General features: G+C 37.9%; 2 protein-coding genes across 2 annotated transcripts; both read left to right on the top strand.

Annotated features, from left to right (window-relative positions):
• The first annotated feature begins 1,159 nt into the window (after positions 1-1,159).
• LOC112844607 (uncharacterized) lies at positions 1,160-11,258 on the top strand. Its single transcript, XM_025904238.1, has 7 exons — positions 1,160-1,939; positions 4,803-4,833; positions 7,130-7,479; positions 8,102-8,296; positions 10,148-10,183; positions 10,846-11,112; positions 11,208-11,258. Exons 3-7 carry the CDS (start codon positions 7,177-7,179, stop codon positions 11,256-11,258), a joined length of 852 nt encoding a protein of 283 aa, XP_025760023.1. The 5' UTR covers positions 1,160-1,939; positions 4,803-4,833; positions 7,130-7,176.
• LOC100701412 (nuclear GTPase SLIP-GC) lies at positions 10,970-19,853 on the top strand. The gene is made up of 15 exons (XM_019356229.2): positions 10,970-11,112; positions 11,208-11,430; positions 12,409-12,609; positions 12,687-12,859; positions 13,503-13,557; positions 13,646-13,733; positions 13,823-13,944; positions 14,663-14,839; positions 14,926-15,080; positions 15,199-15,316; positions 15,449-15,557; positions 17,759-17,889; positions 18,073-18,154; positions 18,242-18,324; positions 18,786-19,853. Exons 2-14 carry the CDS (start codon positions 11,359-11,361, stop codon positions 18,313-18,315), a joined length of 1,557 nt encoding a protein of 518 aa, XP_019211774.1. The 5' UTR covers positions 10,970-11,112; positions 11,208-11,358; the 3' UTR covers positions 18,316-18,324; positions 18,786-19,853.
• The last annotated feature ends 767 nt before the right edge of the window (positions 19,854-20,620 follow it).

Below are 20,620 nucleotides of genomic sequence, written 5' to 3'. Positions count from 1 at the left end.
TTGTTAGAATTCTTTTGATTCTAATTTCTAGTATCAGCTGATGTTTGCTGGAGCATGAAGATGAAATCAGGAGATGTCCTTACTGAATCATCAGAGCTGAACTGGTGATGGAGAAACAGGTTTACCCTTAAGTGACATGAATGAGTTGAAGGGAAGTTATGAACTGTTTCTGATAGACAAATATACACCAAGCTCCTTTTTTTGTGTAGCTGACAGCTGGTAACTGTGCAGGGGCGGATCTAGCAAAGCTTTTGCCAGGGGGCCAGCTAGGGCATTAACAGAGAAAGGTGGACACAAAGATATACTTTTCTTTCTTACTCTCATATAAAATATTTAGCTTTTATTAAATAGTTATCTGAATCTTACAACCAAAGTTTGTATAATAATACACAAGATTGGCTGTAGACCATTGTTCATCATTCAGAACACTGTGTAAAAATAACAAAAAACAAAAAGTGAATGCAAAAGTGCATAAATATTTATTTTACGTGTTTGATGTGTGTGGCGGGGCGTGGTCTGCAGTGCCGCTGCAGGGGAGGTGGACCCACCTGAGCGGCACCTGCAATCACGCCTCTCGGGCGTAGTCTGTGCTCTCTCGGCTGTTTTTGAGTGTGTGTCGGGCTGTGAGTTGAAAAGCTACAGCCGGCTGTTTGGGTACATCAACCATGTGTGAAAAGTGGTCCATAACGTAATGCTTCAAAGCGTGTTCATGCAAACATTGTCGGATCTGCCGTGGTACAATGGGACTTCTGCTCATGAACCTGTGTGCACAGCGTCTGCAAATCGGCGCTGTACAAAGCAACTTCATCTTTACACAAAACTGTAAGCTGTTATCTGTGAAGCGTGAGCGGTGTTTGTTTTTACCATAGTTCATGGTGGAGAATGGCTGCTCTTCTGAGTTTTGCTCTCTGTAGCTGTATGAATGCCAAACTACACTGAATAGCAGCGGCATAGGCACACATAAAATTTCTTCTGAAATTTTCGCTTTCTAGTTTTTTTTTAATAATCATTATTTTTTGTATTATTTTTTGGAAAACCAAAATAAACCGACAATATAGCACATTACAAATACCAGGTATTTCGAGCAGTTTCTTTCATATGGACTTCGCTATCTAATTATTATTTCCATCTCTCTCTCTCTCTCTCTCCCTCTCCCTTTTTTATGAAACACCGGATCCGTTAGTGCTCCAGCGCGCCCAGCCTGGCGCACTGGACCGAACCAAATCATGAAATAAGGGGGGAGGCAATGTTAGCCGCTGACTCGATTTCATTATTTGCTGCCAGAACAAACGGGAATTGACTCCTGTAACGCCCCTAACACGTACCTTATGAAACAACCATCCCTTTATTCGAATAGGTTAATAATATATTTTAAAACTAAAAGTAACTGACGGTTTACTGTTTTCTAGCGCTCATGATATCATTTTTCTCATCCTCATGACGGCTCTGTTTGTTAGTACGAATGAAGCTTAGAAAAGGGGTCATAATTGTGCGATTTTATCACTATTTTATGCTATATACATAAGACAGTGTTCTTATTTCTTGTCTTTTGTTTTTAATCTTTAATAATCTGTAAACTTTAATCCATTCCATTTGTTTGTCCTCAAACAAAACCGCTTTCTACATGCATCTACACCACTTCTTAGTCTCCCCCACCCCCTTTTTTGTTTTCTCAGTTCTGCTTTTCCCTGCACGCCCACTTTACTCTGTTTGGGTTTAGCGTTGTGTTAGATGAAGAGATCCACTTTCACTTGCCTTTTGCCAAACAGTCAACTACACCTTTTGCAAAACCCAGTTTGTTTTTAACCCTGTCTGTTTTTGGACTTTTGCTTTTTGCTAGATTTTTCTTTTCACCTTGTTCCAGTGTGTGCCTCCCTGCATTTTTTTTATTTACTTCTCTTATTGTCAACTGTCTTTTTCTGTATTACTTTAAACAAAGGTAAGTAGTTTAAACTTTTAATCTGAATTGAATAAAAGTTTATCTGAATATAGAATCAGAGTCAATGCATTTAAGGAGCAGTTGATTACAAGGCCTAATTTTCAAGCAGTACTTTTAAAATTAAATATTACAGTTTATCTTTTAGTTTTAGTTTCTTGCATATGGATGATTTTGTGCGAAAAAATTGGGCCTAAGTAAGTGGCTGGAGAGATTTGAAGGTAAAGTATTGAAATGTGTCCCTGATGGGTACAGATATTGATACTGATGTGATCTGTTAACTGTGAAACATTGTCATGATCCTGGGTCCTTTTGACCCAGCGTTTTGCGTTTTCTCTTATTGTAATTTTGGTTCTGTTCTCTCTCGGTTAGTGTTCATTCTTTTCTGCCCGTGTATCCCTGTGTTTAGTCTGCGTTTTGAGTCTGTGTCATTATGTGTATGTGTTTCCTGTTTTATTGTGAAGGTCTATGTCAGTGTGTTCTGTTTACGTTTTCCCTGCCTCGTCAGCTGTGATGTCTTCCAGGTGTGTTCCCCTCCTGTTTCCCATCCCCTGATTCCTGGCGTGTGTATTTATAGTGTGTGTTACCTCGTCCTCGTTGCTGGTTCGTCTGTTGTTTCCCCTCGGTCTCCCTGCGTCTCTCCGTGTGTATTTCCCCGGACCTCCCTGCATCTTCGTTTCTGGTTTGTTTTGTTAGTTTTACCCAGTTTAGGTTCCAGTTTCATGTTCCCAGTGCCATTGTTGTTTGTATTTCCTTTCGTTTAATAAATACTCACCTGCACCTGAGCTGCCGCATTTTGGGTCCTAATATATTCCACACGTCTGCCACACCGGACGTGACAAACATAAAATCTTTTACTAAAAGTGCTGAAACATTGTTCTGCAGTCCAATGCAAACATGTTGTACATTCTCCAGAGCCGTGGGATGCGCCAGGAAGTTGGGGGGTGGGTAGGTTTAGAGTGTAAGAGATAACGTGTACATTGCATTCCTCTTGTCACGATCTCATACGCTCTATAAAGTCTCTGAACTAGCAAACCCAGCTGCACACAGAGCACAAGAATAAGCAGTATAAACTTAAACTGATTGGTCGGCACAGCCAAGAAAATCATATTAGATGTTCTATAGCTAAAATAACTCTTTCATCCACAAAATGGGTGGAGGTCTTAGAACTGAAGAAAAAAAGGATTGAACCAAAAGTGTCATATTAGCCAAATATTTGTTTTTTAAACTGTTATTTTTTTCTGTCAAACTCAGCTTAAGTCTGAGAAAAAGTACTCTCCTCTCCATAGCTGGACTGGCCATCGGGCATACCGGGCATTTGCCCGGTGGGCCGCTCGTGATTTTTCGTTTTTATGGGCCGATGGCGTTTTCTTTCTGTCTTTCTTTCTTTTTTCAACGATATAAATGAATAGTGGTGTATTGGCGAGTTGGTCATCATGGATTGGGCTGGACCAATTACAGCCGAGGAGGTCGAACTTTAAAGTTGAGGTGAAAAGCAACGCGATTTGTCCCGATCAGCTGATCGGCTTTTCTCTCTGCGTCAGAAAGAGCAAACCAGCGGAGGTCGCGTTAAACAACAGAAGCACCTTTAAATTTGATGAGCTGTTGTTAGAATTTATTTAATATTAATTTCTAGTATCAGCTGATGTTTGCTGGAGGGATGAAGGGAAGTTATGAACTGTTTCTGGGAGACAAATAACACCAGGATCCTTTTCTATGTAGCTGACAGCTGGTAACTGTGTAGGGGCGGGTCTTGCAAAGTTTTGCCAGGGGGGCAGGTAGGGCATTAACAGGGAAAGGGGGGCACAAAAAATACGTTTCTTTCTTATTCTCATTTAAAATTTCTAGCTTTTAACAAATAATTATCTGAATCATACAACCAAAGTTTTCATCTGATGTCAAATGTATAGAAATCCATTATTGTACATAGTAATTTTTTTCAGGGTCCCAACATAATTTCTTCAGAAGTAAGTACTGTATATGATGCCAATATTTTCCCACATTTTCTAGATACTGTACCAGTACTGTGTGTAAAATACCATCAAAATTAAGTTTTGATGGTAAGTTTTGAGTGAGGAAGTTATATTCTTTCTCACCTTTCTTTCTGTCTCCTTTCACTTTTTAAATTACCATGTTAGAAAAATATTTTGCCTTGCCATGCTGTTTATTGATGTGGTAAATAAATAGTTTATGAAAATATCACTAAATCTGTCATTTATTATTTTTAATATTCAGTAATGGTCATGTCTCACCTCTAGTCTTCTCTGTCTTAATTTCAGGTTTCCACCATGTGTTGTAGAAAGTTCAGGAGGTTAACCAAGCAGTCTTTGGGTTTCGGCTAAGTACTGTTTAGAATACCAGAATAGGGAGGATGGTGTAGGTTTAAGTTAAGTTCTAGATTGATACATATATACCAACAAGGCAGTGTACATCACTGTCACGACGACATTTGTTTTCATTCAAAGGCTTTATGGTTTTTCCCATAATACCTGGTGGGCCAGTCTCTAGTCAAAATGCCCGGGCTGATTTTTTGTCCCAGTCCAGCCCTGCTCCTCTCCTTCTGTTCTAAAAGTGTAATAGTCCATAAATATTTTGTCAGAAATATTTTTTATTCTGTTTCCAGTGACATTATGTTCAGTTGAGGTACTGTTGCTGCCCATCTTAAATTGGGCTTTAGACAACTTGCCTCATTCACCCATTCACGCCCATTCATACAGCCACTTTTTCTGTGCTCTTTACTTTAGACTTTCTGAATGCAGGATATTTTATTAAAGCTATTTAGCAGGAGCAAAGCAAAGGATGACTTAAATAATAATAATCATTGTTTCCTGTTTGTGTCCCACTGCTTACTTCACATCTCCCTCAGCAGCCTTTTCCAGCATTACTTTCAACAAAAAGTGAGCAGTTTGAATTTTTAATCTGAATTTAATGTCAGTGTCTCTGATTTTATATGCATTAAAGTTGGTCACAAATGTCTAATCTGCACTGTCTGGTTAAATATTTCAATTTATCCTAACAAACTTGAAGCATTTTATTATAGTTTTTTTAGTAGACAGACAAAGTGGTTTTAAGCCTCAGTTTTGTACTGTATAATGGCCATTAAGCTAACGAGAGGAGCTAGAAACGTGGCTATCATCATCCATCCATCCAAAACGTGCTCAGATATATATAGTTAGCACTTTATTATTTTGGTTTATTATTTATCTTTTCCTTCCACTCTGTGACATTGAGCAGTACAGAATGTGAAATATTTATGTTCACTTTCATTGCAATAAACGACTGCATGAGAGAAGCAAGTCAAAATCACTTTTGTGATTCTTTTCCCCCTGTTTTCAGAGGTATAACATTTAAAATACGTAACGCCGGTACATGTATTCTGTTACTCCCCAACACTAGTAATAAAGAAAACCAGAAACAATTTGGTGAATGCATTTAGGTTTTGGGAAGTTTTGCATTAGGGAGATTTGTGTATGAAAACAATGGAAAGATGTCAGGATTTAATATTTAGTTCAGTTTCATTTCCTTTTTATCAGAAACTGAAAGTGAGTCTTATTGTCGTACTCTTTCATTAAGAACATGACACTTTTTGCCTCCAGCAGGCTTCCTGACCTTGCTTAATGTGTGACTTTCCATAGCAGTTACTTTTCTGTTATCTGGACGAGGCTATTGTATTACATATTTTATGTGTTTAATCTTCACAGAGTTAAATATAAGCATCTTTTGACTATGCCCATCTATCTAAACAGCTCTGGAAGAAGTATAGTCATGCATCAACACCACTTCTTCGTCTCCCCCACCCCCTTTTTTGTTTTCTCAGTTCTGCTTTTCCCTGCACACCCACTTTACTCTGTCTAGGGGTTGGTCTAAGTTTAGCATCGTGTTATATGTAGAGATCCACTTTCACTTGCCTTTTGCCAAACAGTCAACTATACTTTTTACAAAACCGAGTCCCAGTTTGTTTTTGGTCTTTTGTTTTTTGCTAGATTTTTCTTTTCACCCTGTTCCAGTGTGTGCCTCCCTGCTCTTTTTTTATTATTGTCAGAAGAAGAAGGAAGAAGGATAGTCAGATCCTGTTGTGCTGTTTTGTCAAAAATGTGTGTTTCTGATAAAATGGTACATGAGAATAATCTGAATAAGTTGAAACAGCACCTCTGTTTGTCACCAAACTCAAGTGATTTAACTTTTTCTTCTTTGTTATTTTTATTTAATTTATTATTATTAATTTTTGCAAAGTTTTTTTGTTTTTCTTCTTTTTCTACTTTACCCCTTTAACTCATTTGAACTTTGACATACAGACAACAATGAACCAAGACATCCAGCCACTCACGTCAGCCCTTCCTGCTTTTCTCATTCCCTGATCGAGACAAATAACACCAGGATCACAACTCTAATATATACCCTAAGCTATGGTAGTTTTTCCTTTCTGAAGGTATCATTTGTGCAGTCTACAATTATGTTGAAGAAATTATTATTTAATTATTGTAGTGTATTAATAATTGATTTCTGTGCATTTGTTTTTACATGTGCATTAAATTAAAGACGATTATGTCAATTATGCATCATGAGGCGGAGGGTGGGGCCCTATTTTTGTTTTTGTTTTGGTTTTTTTTGGCGGGGGGGTAGGATTTGTCAACCCTATTAGTTAGGTTGTTTAATATTTCCGTTAAGTACTGTTTAGAATACCAGAATAGGGAGGATGGTGTAGGTTCAAGTTTATTAGATTGATAAATATATACCAACAAGACAGTGTACATCACTGTCACAACAGTGTTTGTTTTCATTCAAAGGCTTTATGGGTTTTTCCTATATAACCTGGTGGGCCGGTCTCTAGTCAAAATGCCCGGGCAGATTTTTTGTCCCAGTCCATGCCTGGCTGGACCCAGAGTGAAATTAATTAATTATTTCTTACCTTTCATCTGAAAAGTGTCACTTATGTTAATACATACAGGTGAGTTTGTTTTAGAACTTTTATGGTGCGCTAATTACATCAAATTTCAACATATCCTTTTGTGGCAGGTTGTGGTTTAGCATCAGGTGAGGCGTAGAGCGAGTTCAGGTTACAGCGGCAGGGGAGGCTGGGAGAAAGAGCTGATGCCTGCCACGGTGTGAAACGAGTGGCTTCGAGTTGTGAACTAAATAAAAACTATTAGTGAACCGTGACGCAGAACTGTCTCCTTCTGTGTGTCGTAACAGAGATCAGTAACAGAGTGATACAGTGGTGCCCAGCTTGCCGCTACGACATGTCAAACCCGCAGAATCTACAGCAAGGTCACGCACTGGCTCAATGGTTGGCAGACATGGCGGACTTGCAGCAGCAGCAGGCGGTACTGCAGCAGCAGCAGGCGGTACTGCACCAGCGGCAGAAACGGATGCTACAAAACCTTTTGACTCTGTCTGGGGCCGCTGCGAATCCGCTCCACCTGGATGAACTCTCTCCAGAAGACAACCGTCACATGCCGCCCAATCTGGAGGCGATAGTGAGGCTGGCTGAAGACCACCTGGCGGCGCGGACAGAAAACCCCAGAAGATCGCAGCCAGGGGAGGTAAGCATCTGCCAAAGAGTGATTTTCAATGTTTTGGTTTTTTAAGTCTAATATCTTTACTTATATTAGTAAATACACTTTAGTCAACAGGGTTTATGAAGGGGTTGTGTATAAAATAAAGAAATGATCCGTCTTCCAAGTATCTTTATGACTTTATGCGTATTTGTACCCATATTGTCATCAATCCAGTTCTTTTTGATTATAGAACTGTGATGTTATATTTGTTATTTCTGATGCCCTCTTGGCTAGCTCTCTCTTGAAAAAAACATTTTCATCGTCAATTACTTTTTACCTGGATAACTAAAGGATATATAACAGTTACTTTGCCCAAAAAAAAGATTGCAGTAGCTACTTTTTGATAGAAATGTTCTCTAAGTTACTTGATATTCGTCATGAGCGATATTTTTGAGAGATTTTAAGTCAACAAGTAATTTATAACAGCTTAAATTCCTGCAGTAAATATTTTGGCAAATGCTGGAAACCCCTTTTTGGCAGATGATCACTTTTTGGTACCCTACTGGCCCCAAGGAGCAAACTTTCTGGGCCTGTGCCAGCAACACTGACCATCGAGGACCACTGGCTACGCTCCAAAAACCATTTCCTCTCTGCTTTCTATCCCCAGGTCCTGGCAGGGACAGACGCTGTACCTGGCTCACTGGTGGCTCCACAGACACAGGGACAGGTGTGTGAGCAGAGTGGGAACCTGGGACATTCTCATCAGGAATGCCAGGAGGACGCCATGGAGGTGCAGCACGTGTACAGAGATGCCGGGATGTTTACACCCAACTCTGGTCGAGGAGGGATGTACAGCATTCTGGTAAGGTGCCAAGGGATTGTACGACAGGGAATTGGGGTTGCACGCAGACTAGTCCACCAGTTTGGCCTGGAGCATTGTTGGAGGAGTTGGTGAAAGTTAGATGTGTGTATTAGTGGTGGGCAGGCTCGTGCGGGGGGGGGGGAGGGGGGGTGGTTGAGCACCTGCCACTTTCCTGATGGGTGTCCAAGTGCCCTTTTCTTGAGTCAAATTTTTATTTATTTTTTTATTTTTATTACTATTTTTTGTTTATTTTTGTGTGTGTGTGGAGTCCTGTCTGTTCCCCTCAACAATAACTATTAACAACACAGCCCGTTCCTCCTGCACTATCAGGAGCAGGAGCAGCAGAAACTCCTCAACAGCAACATTGTACCCCATCAGGTAAAACAGTGATGTAGTATGATGCGATTCCATATTAGATTCTTAAAGAATGTGTGTTGTTGTTCAGCCTGGTTCTATGTGCCTGTTTTTAACTTTGAGCACCCGCCCCTTTAAACATCTCTGCATGGCCCTGATGGTGGGCGGATCGAACCAAAATATAGATACCAAAGTTTGTATTGATATTGATAAATAGGAGCATAATGAGACTGATATTAGTTTCTGTCTTGATACATGCTCAATCATCCAGGTAAGTAAATCCCAAGTTTTCCCAACTATATAAAGTGCAAATGTTTATAAGGTTTGGGGAAACCTGCAGTCAGCTGAGACTGAAGAAGTCACTTGGATGAGTGATGAAATGTTTCTCCCACTGAAAACAGTCCAAATGAACAGAATCAACTTTTTGGGATACTAGTTTCTGTTTCTTTGTTACTCCTAGATTCATCAAAGAGGCAACCTGGCCATCTATCTAAGTGCTGCTGCTTTCAAGTGTCATAATAACATATATTGTAATTGAAACAAATATCCCAAATATATCATAACCCTTTTGTTTTAACTGTAAAAGGGATACTGTGCAGTTACTATATTTAAACTACAAGTAGATGTGATACAGACTTCTCATTATATGTTTTCTGTCCTTGGTTGTAATTAATAATCCAAAGAAAAAAAATCCCCCAAACACTTACAGGTCAGGAAAATTCATTCTGATTTAGCAGTTTGATCCACCATCCACCATAATTATTAAAAAGCATCAGTATCTGTATCAGAATCGTTGATACTGGGCCTTTATTTACTTAGTATAAAAGGATACCAAATCCAGCAGTATCTCACACCACTAATGTGCATGGGGAAATTCATGAAAGTCCTATTGTGTCACCCTGCAAAAACCACACCCTGCTACATAGTGATAGCAACAACTGATTTGGATCAGGTAAGGGTTATTGAAATTCAGATAATGAACCAGCATGCCTTCATTCTTCATATATATACACTAAGGTGATCTGAGTCAAAGCAAAGCCCCAGTCACACAAGCCTTAACACCACCCTGCGACTTAAAGTTCTTACAACCTCCACCAACCACTAAACAACTGTTGTAGTTGCCTGATGTTGGAATACACATTTTACCCTAACAGCTGGTGGTTGCCAGGGATGGGGTGGTCACCAACTGGTCTCTAGGTCTGTGTCACTGGTGCTGAATTAGGCAGAAATATTGACTCATGGGATCATGTTTACTGAGAGGCAAGAATGCAAAAGTTTTCCATTTTTTAAAAATCTCTGTGCTAGTTGAGAATATATGTCCATATAAGTATGTACATTATAAAAAGTGCATGCGAAAGTTTTTGACAGTTTGTTAAAGAACAAATTGTTTCTGTACAGGAGCAATGATTTCTTCTATAAATTCAATTATGCATACATGTACAATTTATAATAATTTAATTTTAAATATGAAAGCTGAATATTTATATGCATCCACAGGATTTGCCATCGATAAGTGAAAAAGGTGAGAAAAATGTATCTCACTCTCATTTTAATACATCTAATTTATTTTTTTATTTTCACAGTATTATTTTTGCAACATCTAAAATATACCATGATCAGAAGTTTCAATATTCATAGATTTTTTTTAAATTTATTATTTTGTTTAAATCCAAAAGGAAAAGAAAGTCAGATCTTTCTCAGAGTGAGTTCAGCGAATGGCAACCATCTCCTAAACGACAAGACAACTGTACAGCAGGATCCCAGTCAGGTACACACACATATATGAAATCCTCACATTCCTGCTTTGCATATCAGTGGACCATATTTGCATTACACTGGTTCCAGGTTCCTCCTTATTACTTTTTTACTTCCCCTCTGACAGAAACAGAAATACTGTCTGATGTCAAAGACATAATGAGATGTGTCAGTGAAGGACTACATGGCCGTGACAAGCTCAGCACTTTCCTAAAGTGAGTAATAAAGATTTTCTATTTTTGTTGGATGTTCTTCCAACCATTTCCCAGGAAGTTTGGACAGTCTGTAACATTTTGCTGGGATTTGGTATAATAAACATACTAAAGATTTAAACTCAGTCAGAGCTCAACATGGAGCTGTGTAGTTTGTTCCAGTAGTAAGGTGAATTTTTTTCAACACATTTTTAAAAACAAATCTTTCTGATTTCACTGCATTTTCAGTTTGATGTTTCTGAGAATGGGTCAGTTAATCCATATTTAAACTTGTTCAACAGGGATAAAATCAAGGATTTGGAGACAGAAAAGAGGCACCTGGTTGGTGTCTTTGGTAAAACTGGGGCTGGAAAGAGCTCTTTAATCAATGCCATCATAAATAAGGAGGGCCTGTTGCCTTCTGGAAGTGTCAGTGCATGTACCTCAGTGATGATAAAGGTGGAGGCAACCAATGGATCAAAGTATGAGGCACACATCGAGTTCATTACAAAAGAGGTAGAATGAAATATGAATATTGTGATTTTTTGTAAAGTAATGTGTTAGAATGAAGATACAAAAACTGCTTTATTAAAATTCTTTTTCTTTTTTAGGATTGGGAAAATGAGGTGCAGTCCCTAAAACTGGCTCTTGAAAAAAGATGATGATGATGATGGTGGTGGTAATGCTGATTTTCTTGACCCTGATGGAAAGTTATCAGCACTGTATGGAGAAGAGTGGAAAGAAAGATCCACTCACAGCCTCATGGACAACAAATATTTCAGAGATATTCCAGAGTTTCGAATGTCCAAGATAAAAATTTTGGAAAGTGACTCAGTAAGTGTGCAGTAATACAGATCAAAATAAAATCTGGTTCTTCTAGAACAAAGGAATACTTGCAGTTTAAAGCATATATTAGACCACAGTTTGGGTGAGATACATAGCAGTGTGTGGCTTATGAACATCACATAGTGAGCAGTCAATAGTTACCCAAGCAACGTTAAGCTACCCTGATGCTGCACCTTTGCAGCAGGAAGATGTCCACGCTATGTAATGCCTCCCTAATGGAAAGTGCAGACAGACACAAAGCACTGGTGAACCAGATGTTGCTGCAGTTTATTGCTGAGCAGATATATGTCGGCAATATGTTGATGTGCCTCATTTCAAAAATGTTTGACATCCATCAAACAAGAAACAAAAAACCAAGTGAAACTGTGGTGGTTAAAATTTTATGGTTTACTATCCTGTTGCTGTCTGATTATCCTGTTACTATGGAGCTTGCAGTTTTCTTTGTGGAGGTGTTCAAGAGTTTCACATTTGTAAAACTCCTGCTCGGAAGGTCGAGCAGGTCACCTACTAATCAGAGGGTTGGTGGTTCAATCCCTGGCTCCCTCAAGTCTGCGTGCCAAATATCTACTTAACCTCCAGTTGATCTTCGATGCATCCATCAGAGAATGAATGTGTGTAAATGTTAGCTAGAAATAACATACCCAGAAAAAAGTGCTTGAGGTAATGAGGCAAGTTTTATAAAGTGCTTTAAATGTTTACATGCAGTAAAAGAAATCACTATATAAGAACCAGGCCACTTACTGTGATCCACAGAAAATATAAAAGTTTCTTTTTTTTCTTTTTTTTAAATAAAAAAAAACATCTAATTACTTTGGATTTATTTTCCTGGTTTTCATTTCAGATTTTTGAGATAGGATGTCTTATTTTAATTTCCCGTCTTCTTTTTCATGCAATCATTAAAACCTTTGTTATGAGCACATATATTCAATTGGCTTGTATTTATCTTGTTGTTGGGGTTTTTTGCAGGCTGAAGGGTTGTCTGAAGAATTTGTGAGATATACAAGAAGTGAGTCAAATGAGACAGAAGAAGTAAAGAGGTGGTACTGGCCGCTTGTGAAGTGTGTGACTGTCAAAGTGCCAGACAATGATTTTCTTGATCATGTCACACTCGTGGACCTTCCTGGAAATGGTGACACTAACACAAGCAGAGATCAAATGTGGAAAGAGGTAATTCAGAGAAGTCATGTCATCTTTCTTCAAAGCATTAGTTATTCATAATTTACATACATTCATTTCCTTTTCAGTTTGTTGCCAGTTGTTCAACTGTGTGGATTGTGACTGCAATGAATCGAGCAGCATCAGAAAAAGAAGCCTGGGAGATCCTGGAAGATGCCAGCAGCCTGCTGGGAAATGGTGGCGAGTGTCAGCAAATTCATTTTATCTGCACCAAGTTAGATCATGAAAAACCAGATGATATGTAAGTCAAATATACCAAAAATTCAAATTACAAAGAAAGTTTGGCACAGATGCACATGGTGACCATACACTTCACTTTTATGTTGCTTTGTTGTTTAAAAGTCATGTTTAAAAGTTATACATTTAAAAAAAATCTATGTATATGTGTTTTAATAAGTTTCTAATTAGATAAATACTGTTGTGGAAATTTAATTAACAAAGTCTGCAGACACATTCAGCTATAATGAACATTCTTTATTATCATGCGCATGAGAGAGATTACACGCAGTGAAGCACCGTCATGCAGTCTCTGAAACAGAAGTGCAGCTCTCACACCTTTATTTATTCCCCCCAAAAAAGGAAGGTTGTCCGAAAGTGATCATACAACACATCACCCAGCTCGCTATGAAACCTAACTGAACAATGGGTATCCTGTTTCGTGCTCTTGGCGTTATCAGCACCTGCAAAAGGAGTTATTTTCTTCAACTACTGAGGCTGAAATAAGTTCATCTAGTTTTAGACTGTTCAGTGGAAGTTTTCATTACAGTGCCACAACTGAGTATGCACACAAATGCTTGCACCTTAAATAAGAATAATTGAAATTTTCCACTACAATACTAACAATAAATTACTTTTACATCCAATTTTTATTTCCTTTCTAAAAGAAACAAAGTCAAGAATGCAGTGATGAAGGAATTCAAAAAGCAGAATCAGATTAAGGTAAATCTATAATCTGACAGCAAAATCTAAAGCAATTATCTTCTTAAACGGTCCAAAAGTAAAAACTGACTAACAAAAATGTTCTCAGGATCACTTCAGTGAGGATTGTTTCAAAGTCTTCACAGTGAGCTCCAAAGAGTTCCTCAAAGGGGAGAATGTAAATCCAGATCACAATGGTAGGTGAGGTCACTACCCGTGATGGTATGTTTTTGTGTAACAGAAAATATATTGCTCAGATTTATATTTCTTTGTCAATTCTTTACAGAAATACTGAAACTTAAGGAAATTTTGAAAAATCTGAATGATGCTCATTCAGAGACCTCAAACTATGTGTCTGGAGCTTATGGGATACTGTCTTTGATTCAAGGGGCCAAAAGCAGAGAAGTGGTAAGATCAGGCAATAAAGCCATTCATAATATTCTTGAAGGTCATAAGAAAATGCTTAAAATTCAAATGTTCATAAAATGTTCACTAAAGTATATTAACATATTGTAAGACATGCTGACCTTCACTGAAAATGTGGGATACTGGACATCATAAATCTATATGTGGTAATTTATTATTAGTGATTGAAAGGGGAGAGATTATTTGGAAGAACTGAATATTATTTATTGAGATACAGAATTTGATTAAATAGGTATTTACCAATGAGACTCCAGTGAACCAATGAGAGCACAGAAATGATGGGAGTTAGGACAGGACCCCGAGAGTCTAGATTCTTAGGGTAGTGAAAATGGTAGTTTGAATGGGGCTCTGAGTGACCGCAGGAAGGTTGAGGTGAAGATGGGGAGGAGGCGAGTTGCATGAATGAGAGTCTGAAAGGCAGAATGACAAAAGATCATATAAAAGCACAGAGAACAGAGACTGATTGGTTTGCAGAAGGCAAAAAATGATCAGACTAGAGTAATGAGTTCTATAGTGTGGGAAAATCGAAGTGACATAATGAATAGACAGAGGCAGATGAATGATGACAGACCTATCTGACTGAACTTATGCATGAGATTCATATTAAAAACTTGGGTTTGTCAAGACCGCCTCAAAAATGAGTAAAGAACCATTATGTGATGTTTTCCTGCTTTAAATGATGATCTTTCTTTTATTTCAGCTTGAACAAACAAATGATGTGCGTGCGGACCTTGAGGGAAACTTGAGCATCCAACTTAATCAAGTCAAAAAAGCAATTGAAGACATTATAAAAGCTTTTGAACAAGGCCTACGGGAGGGAGTAGAAAAATCCCCAAATTTATGTGAAAGAAAACTGAAGTCCTTCTTATACCCCAGTGTATGTGTTTTAATTACTGGATCAAAACCTCAGGATACTTTGTGACCATGTGTTTAAAAAATAAATAAAATTCTGTTTTGTTTCAGAAAATGAGTGGCGGAGCTTTTCACCAGACGCTAAAGTTTGCAGTTGGGAATGGTGGCATCCAAAAACCAAACAAAGGGAAACGAAAAGACCTCAACATGATATTAGCGTCTTGTTTGACTGAAAGGATTGATGAAAAATTCAGAGATACCTTCCCGTGAGAATAATCTAATTCTGAACAGCACCAATATATACAACAATACATGTATCCAAATTGCAATATATCATAAACTTGCTAATGCTGCTATTATAAACCACATCTTTGCCACATTCAGAAACGACCTAAAATGTGGAAATTTCAATGGGGCCATTGATGCGTTTTCACTCAGCACTGATTCACTGATTGAAAAGTACAAAAATGTCAAATTGCAACTGACATTTCTCCAGACAGAGGTAAAAAAAACTTCCCTATCCATGAACCTGTTAGCTTACCTATTATTAGAAAGTAATTTAAACACTGAACTTGTAGTTATTTTACCTTGATGTTGTTTTAAACAATTTTAATCCATATTTCATGTTTCTAAGGAAAAAAAAATGAAGACAAAGCTCAACAAAATCATCCTCACACAAAAGAAACTGATCTACAACAGTCTGACAGACACAATCAGGAATAACATGAAAGGATGCTATAAAGGTAGGGAAGAAGTGAATTACCTTATTTTTCGCACTATAAGGCACACTTAAAATCCTTTAATTTTCTCAAAAATCAACAGTGGGCCTCATAATCCGGTGCGCTTTATGTATGAATTCTGGTTATGCCTACTGACCTTGAATTAAGTGGTACACAGCGTTCAAAAATCTGTCAAAAAATGTTTTAGTACGACTTTGGTAAGCTACGAAGCCGCACCGCTTGATGGATTGTCGGAACATTACGGCTACCATAGTCAGGAGCCTCGCGGAATAATCCCAGCCGTAATCCGTTTAACATCCAGACATCCATGAAACAAAATTTATTAAATTTAACCAAGTTAGAAGTTAGCAGGAAGTTAGCTCACTAGTTTCCACCTAAATACAATATACCGTATACATTCTGACTGAGAGATTTTTGAAAAAATTAAAACGTACAGCTCTGGTATCACTTCAGACATAAATGAAGACAGAAAACTAAACAGCAGTGACTTATGTAGGGTTACTGAATGTTGAGAAGTGTTAGGTGAGGGCTAGTTCTTTTAGGTTCAGCAGCTAACAAGATAGTGTATCGGTCAGGATACAGGAAGGAGGACAAGATGCTTCCACTTTGCTGGATTGTCACCGCCAGCCGTTTTATTGCCAACTAGATGCTCAGTGTTGCCAGCAGTCTGTAGTAACAAATAAATTGCCATGAGACCGAGTATATTACAGCAGCAGCCCAACTAATATAAATTCAAAAATATCCAATGAAATAAACCAACACATCCATATAAATATATCCATGACATAATATATAATAACTCCAATTAAGCACAGCGGTAATGCGATACTATAAGCAGAAACAGTCACTCTAACCATCGACGAGGAACTTTGGCGCCATCGTGTGGCCAAATAAGCTACTACATAATGGCAGCAGCCAGTGGCACATGCCTTTAACCACAAGGTGAAAAATGCGCTGCTACAACGCAGTAGAGCGTAAAGCCACGGCAAACATCAGGATCGGAAAATAACATATTTAAGGAAACTTACTTCTAGTCATGAACTTAACACTCGGAGCATCACGGTGATGCCAAACAGGAACACAACTTACACGAGGAGGTAAAAACAAAAACTAACTCAGAAATACAATCTTCCCTTCTGGAGCAGCAGTGCAGTACCTCAAACCTCTGCCTATGTCATTTCCCGCAACTCCACCCTAAACAATATTGCAGGACATAAAATCTCAGAGCCTTTTATACACTGAAGTTGGACTAGCTGATATATAATGATGTGCTATGTGATCGCTAGAAACAAATCTGTGTTTGCATAACATAAACACAGTGAAGCTGGAGGATGAATGCTAACTTTTTTCCACTCGATGAAAGTTAATGTGGGGGTTCCCGATGGTTAGGGACAAATGCATTCGCATGTCAAGATGCTGTAAAGAGACCAAACTTCAGTCAGGAGAACAGCTGAGATAATCCATCCACAATACGAGGTTAGTCATTAATGTAGTGCAACAACATGGGAATAGAGCAGCTGCGAGAGAATTCAACAATAATGAATCAATGGTACGTGTTAAATATCAACACTTCACTGAGTTCTTTCGATTCCTCATAGGCATCTAATGGAAGACAACACACTGCTCAGTAGACCATTTTACACTTTTATTACTTCCAGAAGGGAGATGCGTCCTGCATGACACTCTGCCACGAATCTCCAAATGGCAGTGTGCGCTTAACAGTTTTATTACAAGCTGTGTCACTCTAGTCTAAACCACAGTATTCTAGTACATTTCCACTGAGAGATGATTCCCAGTTATCTACTTCTACAGACAAGCGTGGGCGAGAGTCTCCAACATTCTACCACTAAAGGACACGTAGTCTAATGCCTTTATTATCAGGGCCGTGTCCACTTAATGCTACACTATACAGTTATATGACATTTTGGTTCATATAAAGCATAGTATTGAGGCGCTTCAGGTCATTTTCATTTTCACATTTCACATACAGAAGTGGAGGAAGCAAGAAGAATGAGCTGAGTAAAGTTTGACTTATCTTACTGTTTTGTTTTGCTTAATGCGCCTTATAATCCGGTGCACCTTATGTATGAAAATGGACCCGTTCATCGACAGTGCGCCTTATGATCCGATGCGCCTTATGGTTAGAGAAATTAAGGTAAGGTATTTCATTTCAACTGTGCATGAAAATTATTGTCTCCTTGTAGAAGCAGCAGCCTTTAAAGGAACAGGCACCCTGAAGAACATGAGGGACACTATTGAGAGACATGTGGAGTCAAAGATGGACATGTTTGAAGAGGCAAAAAATGCCATGTTGAAGCAGTTGAACGATTTGAAGGTTTGTTACAATTTAAAATCAACAAATTATATGAATGTGTTTTCTTGATTTTGGTGAGATGTACAAAAATGCCCAAAAAGTCTTGAAACACATATGAAACCAATAATTTATATCTTGTCCAGTTATTCTTGGATTCAATAGCTGCATAATTAAAAAGTAACAAAGATTTTGATGGTAAATTAGGAAACTGTCCTGAGGACACTGGAGAAAACCATGAAGGAATCTATTGAACACTCACTCAAGACTGAGGCCTGCTCACTGCCAGGTAAACAGAATATATAACGTATTAGGAAGCCTCTCAATACAAACACTAACAATAAATATTTAATGAATACAAATACTTTGTTTTTAGATGTTTTGGAATATCTTGAGATGGTGAAGAAACACTATGATGAACTTAATGGCGGTCAAGATGAAAAAAAGTAACCACACTGGGTAAATCTTAAAATGTCACAAATTGTTTAAAAGGCTTTGATCATGAACTATTTTTCTGATTATTTTGAACAATGTTTTTTTTAGTGCTGTTAGAATTAATCACGTTAATACGCGGTCATCAAAGTTAACACGATAAACATTTTTAATGCACTCAACCCAGGCTTCGGACAAACTGCCCGAAATGCATTGACAGAGACATTCCAAGGATTTTGAGTCAGTCTGCGCTCCAGATGAGTTCATTATTAATCGTGTTAGTCGTGATGACGGCGTTAAAGTGTTTAAGCTGCATGAACGCGCTAATGCCGAGTAACCCCTTGCAAGGACTAATCTTCGTTAACTCGTTAACGGGAACTGGCCAATTTTGACGTGTTAACACGGATCGGTTCACGTTAACGAGATTAACGGTGACAGCACTAATTTTTATTTAAATATAACTGATCCATTTGTTATTTGCGCCACAGAAACAGCTGAGGCCTGATAACCCACAGGACATCCCTGAGGAAACACTGATTAGAGACACGAGGTCTTTACATATTATCACAGTAATGTTTTTTTTGCTTTTTTTTAATGTTGTGTTGATGTGTACTTTTGACTTTTAATGAATTTTATACAAAAAGCATTTTGAATATTATAGATATCAATTAAAACTGGTAATATTAAGGTATTAATCACGAGGGTCTAAATCATGTTTTGATTTCTTTCTTTTTAAAAATTTGTATTAGTTTTTAATCACTTATAGCAGAGCGTGAAGACATGTAATGCATTCCCCATTTAAACCTGAGATTTATGGTTTTAATTGTAAGAGTCTGAGATTACAGTTTCCAAACGCATTTTGATTTTGTTGCTTGTTTTAAATATCATAATTTAATGTTTTAAGTTGATGTGTATACTGTGGGTTCATTGGGACGGGAACATTTATTTTAATGTAAGTGCTTATCAGTTAAACACTGAGCCTTATCCAGCACTGAAAAGGTACCAATTTTACATCACAGTTCTAATGACAAATACTTGTTTGTTGCAGTTATACAATATGTGTACATGACAAATAGTGAGAAATAGGTGTAAGTAACGCTGTAGGAAATCATCAGCTACTTCTGTCATCTCCCTGCCATTTAGATTTTTCTGGGTTTGGAATTATTGGTGAATATATTACAGTTTGAGTTTAGGTTCAGGGTTGTTTCTTTGTTATTTTTTGTTATGTTAAATGTTTAGCATTTTAATTATTTCTGTGCATATTGTTAAATTCCTGTTTTGATTTTTGTCGTCAGTAATTCTCTCGTGTTTCCTCCACCCACCAGACTTTATTTCTTCCTGAAACAGTTCATTCACGTTTAGCATTTACTGTCATGTTTCCTGTAACCTTATTTTAGTAGTGTCATTACAAAAAAAATGACTTTGTTGATTTTTAAAAATACTCAGGAAAGGTACTAAAGTGCTTCCTTTATTACCTCCTTTAACATACAGGATTAGGATACACTGGTGAAACAAAGATATTTACATCTCATAATTTTAAGTGAGAGACCATGCAGGTGTTGAAGAAAAAGATTAACAACACTGAGATTGTGGCATAGAGCATTTAAATGTTAATTAATCCAGCACACTGTGATGCAGCTAGTATCATTTAGCTTTCTTGCTTCCTTATCTGTACTGATTCTAAAAGAATGCATGTATTTGATATTGTATACTGTTCAATAAATCTTACATGCAAGCAAATATTTATTGTAATCATTAGATAGAAACATATTTTTTTTAACCCAGATCTTTTTACCCTAAAACCACCAAAAATTGCATTGGGTGACCAACATACAGTGGTGTGAAAAAGTGTTTACTCCTTTCCTGATTTCCTATTTTTTTGTTTGTCACACTTCAGTGTTTCAGAACAGCAAACAAATTTGAAAATCAAACCAAAATAATACTAGTAAACACAAAATGGAGTTTCTAAATGAAGGTCCCAAAAGGTTGATTCTGTTCATCTGGACGAAGCGTCAGAGGGAGAAACATCCTTATCCAAGTGACTTCTTCAGTCTCAGCTGACTGCAGGTTTCCCCAACCTTATAAACAGCACATTTGCACAATGACTGAAACCAGCCCACTGAATAAACAATGGGCTGTGAGGTCAGGTCCTTGATCATTAATATGCAAATTGTCATGACCATTGATCAATTGCCTTGAGTACCAATCACAGAGTTTGGGAATGTCTACAATCACAGCATTGCAAGATGGCGAAAGGTGTACCCTTAGGCCCCCTCCTCGATTCAGAGATGATCTTTGCCTTTTCACATAAATGCCCTCCTCG

This window comes from Oreochromis niloticus, unplaced genomic scaffold (genome assembly GCF_001858045.2).
Source record: "Oreochromis niloticus isolate F11D_XX unplaced genomic scaffold, O_niloticus_UMD_NMBU tig00000426_pilon, whole genome shotgun sequence".
NCBI lineage: Eukaryota > Metazoa > Chordata > Actinopteri > Cichliformes > Cichlidae > Oreochromis > Oreochromis niloticus.
Note: the sequence above shows the minus strand (reverse complement) of the source record. Positions and strands in the feature narration are given on the sequence as shown.

Bases quoted from the DNA above. Each gene is read 5' to 3' on its own strand.
- LOC100701412 (XM_019356229.2), top strand. From the start codon at position 11,359: ATGGACAACAAATATTTCAGAGATATTCCAGAGTTTCGAATGTCCAAG. The intron at 11,431-12,408 runs GTAAGTGTGCAG...GGTTTTTTGCAG, and splicing joins AAATTTTGGAAAGTGACTCA to GCTGAAGGGTTGTCTGAAGA. The intron at 13,945-14,662 runs GTAAGATCAGGC...CTTTTATTTCAG, and splicing joins GGGCCAAAAGCAGAGAAGTG to CTTGAACAAACAAATGATGT.
- LOC112844607 (XM_025904238.1), top strand. From the start codon at position 7,177: ATGTCAAACCCGCAGAATCTACAGCAAGGTCACGCACTGGCTCAATGG. The intron at 7,480-8,101 runs GTAAGCATCTGC...TTCTATCCCCAG, and splicing joins GAAGATCGCAGCCAGGGGAG to GTCCTGGCAGGGACAGACGC. The intron at 10,184-10,845 runs GTATCTCACTCT...CTGCATTTTCAG, and splicing joins GTGAAAAAGGTGAGAAAAAT to TTTGATGTTTCTGAGAATGG.